The sequence below is a fragment of the Pygoscelis adeliae genome, unplaced genomic scaffold (assembly GCF_000699105.1).
Source record: "Pygoscelis adeliae isolate BGI_AS28 unplaced genomic scaffold, ASM69910v1 Scaffold189, whole genome shotgun sequence".
NCBI lineage: Eukaryota > Metazoa > Chordata > Aves > Sphenisciformes > Spheniscidae > Pygoscelis > Pygoscelis adeliae.
In genome coordinates, this window is record NW_008825543.1 from 850,756 (window position 1) to 856,083 (window position 5,328).

The window sequence follows — 5,328 nt, forward strand, 5'->3', positions numbered from 1 at the left end:
CTTCTGCAGAGTTAAACTTTTTGGCAGAGTGCCTTCCTGTCAGTTTTATACGGACTCTGCAGCACAAATTCCGATTTAGGGCTTTCAAAAAGAATCATCCACGCCTTCCATTATGTATTTTGTTAGGGGGGGTAAGGAATTACAGAAGATTGCTCTCAATACAACAAATGGCTTTCTTTGTCACTGAATGATGGGTGTAAGAAAACATATGCATCTCTGATGGTAATTTGACTTGTGTTTGAAATATTAGTACTTACTGTGCTGCTCCTTCCCTGAGAAGATTGTCATTGTTAAGCAATAACCGGACATCTGGAGAAGAGAGTGTTCAGGTAGGTTATTGGATTTTTTTGATCAAATGTTTCTCTTTATGCATTTCAATTTCAACTGTACAAACGCCAGCATTAAAATGATTAAATAATTTCATTAAGCATATGTAATCACAGAATGACAGCAGGCTTTTCCCTCACCACTTCTTAACCTTAAAAGCAGTATGTTGTGACACAGCCATAGACTCTTATAATAGATGAAATGTGAAGAAAACACCACCAATCATTTTTCCTTATTTACTTACCATTGAATACTTCATTGAATTCTCCAGGGGGTGCATGAGTGATGAATTTTGCAGCTATACGCACCTACAATGAAGCAGAAAAGTAATTAAACTGAAGACAAAAGATAATTTACTGAGTTCATACGTACTGCGATCTACACTGAAACAATTCTCCAACAAAAGCAACGCTGACAGTGATAGGAAGTACCAGATTTGGGGAGAAATCTAGGCATGCATTGTGAAAACGGAAATAGTCAGTCTTGTAAGACCAGATTTTTTCAGTGTAACCGAGCAGAAGAATTTGAAATGTACTCAGGAAGAAGTGCAAACTTCACATGGGCACCTGTAAAAATATGAACTGTTCAACCTGCACAGCACTAACCTATTTAAAGAATATGAATGCTGGCTAGCCACTCTTCTTGGTGACATTCTTAAACAATGTTTTTTCCTCGCTAGTAATCAGAAACCTAAATGCCAAGGTATATAAAGAATAAGAAACCACTGCAGTAGAAGTGACGCTGTAACTAGATGGTAACCTACAGCACAACCACATAGCTAAGGAGTGTCTGACATATATTGCAAGACACTGTGATTCCCTGTGATGTAACTTGCTGGTTGCTGATGACTGGCTGAAGGAGATGCCACTGCTTCAGAGCAAACAGCGTGTGAAGGATGAGAGGTTGATCCCTCTAGAAATGGAGCAGTAAATCAATTACATCAACTGCCATGGGACTGCTTCCAGAGTTAATTATGCCTCATGGACTTTGAAAAGCCACTGATGTGCGCAGTGCAGAAGGGGTATGGAGCTACAAAGTAAAAAGCTGGGAACTGACAGAAATGGGGGAGGTGATGGAAAGTGCTAAAATGAACCCAAGAAGTCAGACAGACCCTTGAAATGAAACCATCCACATTTCAGCAGGTGATTTCTTTTTTTTTCTTTTCCCCTTGATCCTCTAATGCTGCCCTGGTCACTTCTAACCCTGAGCAGTACGACACACCACCTGTGCCATTCTGTGGCATGTCACTCCCCTTATCATGAAGTAGTATTTTATTGGAAACTGTACTGTAGTCCAGACATGAAGTGTCACAGTAGTGGAAGAACTAAGGCATGTGGAACTGTGAGTGATACAATAAATAATGGAAAAGGCCAACTGTAAGGAAAATACCCAAATGTCTGCAGACTTTGAAGCTGGAAAAGAAAAACCCATTCTCTTCTAAAAAGTAATAAAACTGCACTGTGTTCTGAAATCCAATATACGTGTCTTTGACTGCTAGAATTTAGGTGGTCTAGGTATTGATTCTGTTGAAATTACTAAGTTTATAGTTTTCATAATCAAATCTCTTATGGTTTTTACAGGCCCAAAGGGAATAAAATCATCTTGGAAGACTTGAAACAGGAAATGTCACAAAATTAAACCTCTCCCTTAGAATAATAAAAATGTCACATTTCTTCCAATAAGCACAGCTAACAAAGCTGTGCAATAAGCCTTTCTTGCTCAACTAGACATTTATTGAAGATGACTGCAGAACAGTGCTCATTACAACTCTGATTATTTTTTCTACTTTTCATTTTGAGCAGTAAAACAAAGGACTGTATATATCCAGTACTTCAGCTGAATTATTGCCAGAGCTGGAGATAATTTGCTTCTCTCAACAGTCTTCCTTGTTTTAATTAGAAATTGTTGTTTGTATTGTTTGTTGCATAATGATTTAAAGCAAGCCATGAAAGGAAATAAACACCTTTCCCAACAAAGGGTATACTACCTTATTCCAACAGTATCAAGTAACAACTCTTGCCTTAACTGGATTGAGATTCAGATAAAAATAGATCATTTTCCAAATTAGCATCTATTTAAAAAAATATATATATACATTCTTTATGCCTTAAATAATTATGCAATAAAAATGAAAAACTAAAAAGTCTGTAGCTTGTGTAATTGATACAATACAGAATGTCAAACCATTTTCTCCTAATTTTCTGCTTTTTAGATAAGGTTGGTAAGTATACAGCAATCCTAAAAATGTAGCTCTGTCTGAAAATTTTCACTATTTAAAGAACTGTAATTAGGACACATTGCTGCCATAATCTTGTTAGATTTCACTATCAGAAACTTGGATGGTGATGAAGATAACCTAGCAGTAATTAAGAGGGACACTGCTGCTTTATATCCTCTGTGGACTTTGTTGAGAGCCAGCCCTAAATGGCTGAAAGAATTCTGAAATGACACCATGTGCCTTTCTAAGAAAGCGCAAGTGTAAGCACTAGTACAGGCATATCAGACTGTGCTAAAGCGCTTACAAATATGTACCACTTCATGCCATGATGCCTTTCAGTGGGAGGATTGCACTAGAAGACATCCTGCAGATGAAGTCCCCAGATGAACAGATTCCCTTCTATAAGGTGCTTCAACATATGGAAAAATAAGGCTCCTAAAAAGCCATAAAACTTAGTATCTTATAAATTTATACAACAATGTTGTGGCTGCAGAATTGTACTGTACATGGAACCCTCATAAAAGGGACCACTGTTTCAATAGGTTGACTTTTAGATCAATGGATTCTCATAAACAGATCCTTGTGAAAAAAACAAGTATTACAGGAGAGATTCTTACAGTCTTCCAAAAATTCTTCCACTTGGAAGGATGAACGAAGTTAAATCAACACCGAAAGGACTCTGCATTTCAATCAAATGTTATCACAAAACCAGCCACAAACAAAGCAAACACCGCAAGTGAAAAGTGTGCAGTTTTATGAAGTATCCCTAGCCCTGCCTCTCTTGTGGGGCAGAAAAATACACAGCATTTAAGTCAAACTATTGAAATCGGGAGTGGAGTGCAGCAAACAGGCTGTGGAGTAATTAATTCTAAATATCAAGCATTTGAATCACTGTTCATTTTTAGAGTTGACTTGTTTCAATGCAGTGTCAGCACAGTGGCAGGATGTTCATTTGCAGAAGCACGAAAATAAGACTTTCTGCAAACTGACCTACTTCCTGGCCATTATTGCCATTTCTGGTAGCTCGCAGCACACTAGCAAAACGAACTTCCTATTTCTAAAATGGGGAAAGTGTCTGAGAAGGAAGCTGCTCAACCATTAGTTTAAGCTGGCAAAATGGCAGCAGAATGAACTTAAGTGGACAATAGGGTATATTGCAGTAGACCTTAAACTGAAATGAATCCCTTAGCTTACCTAAAATATGCCTATAGAGAATAAAGAAGTGAGGCTTGGGGGGATGGAATAAATTAATTTTGTTGCTCTATTGATTTTTTTGTTTTTTGCTTTATTTTAAAGCACTGGTAAACTCAGACTTAAAAAAGGAAACATATAAAAGTTCTAGACCTATCTGAATGGTTATAAAATGGATACTATAGTAAATCTTTGATGCATGTTTCTTTTTCAGATCCTCGCTTAAGATTATCCTTTTCTGCCTGTGCTAGGTATGAAGCTACTTTAAATTGAATCGAGGCTGCCTGAGCCGGGACATGAAGTAGAACGTAGGCTCTGATTTCAAGCAAAATCCCATCTACTCTGCCAAAGTACTCGGGCACAGGTAGTTCTGAAGGGCCGCCTCCTGAAGGACAAGTCTTCCCGGCAAGTGCTTTGAAAGAATTGAAGATTTCAGATGAATGCAGTGGGAGGGGGAGAAAAATGCCTAGTGACCCCAGGTTCTTGCAACACTGACTCTCATTCCCAGACTAAATGGCTAGCCTAGGTGTAGCCTACAAAAAGGGACTCCACTTCTACCTCCAGCTCTGTTAAGGACTTGCTCGATTACCAAGGGCAATTTACTTCATCTCCTTCGCTCTCAAAGCTGTACCACCGTAACACCCAACATGATAAAGCTTTACTTTTGTTTTAGTTTTCACATCAAATGTAACAATGCCTTGGATTTTAGGAGTTCAAATGAAATTCAGCCAAATGACATAGAGTAAAATATTTTATACGGCATTGGGTAGATTTCAGTAATGTCCTAAAGACCATATGAATTCTGTTCTGGAATACTCATTTCAAGCAATGCTCACGTCATCTAAAATATTAACTAAAGCATGAATTGCACCTTTAAAGCTCTATCTGCTTGTTTCGCAATGAATGGCACTGGAATGAAGCTGAAATTGGCAGTTTAAGGGAAAAATGAAAGCAGGCTCCCAACTCTAGGATCCCTGAAGATCTATGAGCCTTAATGCCCCGCTTCAGAACGTTAAATAACAAAGCAAAAAGCTACGTGTAATATTTTTATGATGTAAGGAAGAGTAGCGGTGGATTTTTAAAGTACCGTTTGTAGGTAACTAGCGTCTATAGACTTGCAGAAAAGGCTACGTGTTACATGAAACTCAGTGCTGCTTGTAAGACTGTCATTTTTCCACATTCCTATGCAAGAGGAACAATCCGCTCATTTCTCCATTTCCTAAAATAAATATTGCTCTATTTGCTCCTGCTTAGTCCCTTCCACCCAGCATAATTTGCAAGATCTACATCAAAGTTACTCTCAGCAGCTGGGGCAAGCAGAAAACGTGAAAACACGCTCTGAGGGCGTTTTGGAACTGAACTTTGGTGCCTGGTTTCACAGCACCTTTTAAAGACGCTGCTAACTTCGCTGACCTGGGAAAAGAAAGCCCAAGAGCAGAAAGGATATTTTCATGCACAAAGACGCGCCGAGGCACCTCGGCTGCACCCAGGCAACAGGGAAATCGAAGTGCAAAGCGTTGCGCTGGTAAGTGACCGCTGTTCCCTGGCCGGCCGGCCGGCCTCTCACCCGGGCAGCGGCGGCCCGGCCGGTC

General features: G+C 39.2%; 2 protein-coding genes across 2 annotated transcripts in view; one reads left to right on the forward strand and one right to left on the reverse strand.

The window, feature by feature from the left end:
• The window catches only part of CAPZA1 (capping protein (actin filament) muscle Z-line, alpha 1), a 7,804-nt gene extending 6,526 nt beyond the window's left edge, over positions 1-1,278 (reverse strand). The window contains exons 1-3 of the mRNA XM_009331974.1: positions 1,267-1,278; positions 572-635; positions 258-309 (exon numbers count right to left, since the gene is read on the reverse strand). Coding sequence (XP_009330249.1) covers positions 258-309; positions 572-635; positions 1,267-1,278 — 128 coding nt within the window. The remainder of the gene's footprint in view (positions 1-257; positions 310-571; positions 636-1,266) is intronic.
• Positions 1,279-1,658: 380 nt separating this feature from the next.
• Positions 1,659-5,328, forward strand: part of ST7L (suppression of tumorigenicity 7 like) — a 27,766-nt gene continuing 24,096 nt past the window's right edge. The window contains exon 1 of the mRNA XM_009331975.1: positions 1,659-1,668. Within this exon, the coding sequence (XP_009330250.1) occupies positions 1,659-1,668 (10 nt within the window). The remainder of the gene's footprint in view (positions 1,669-5,328) is intronic.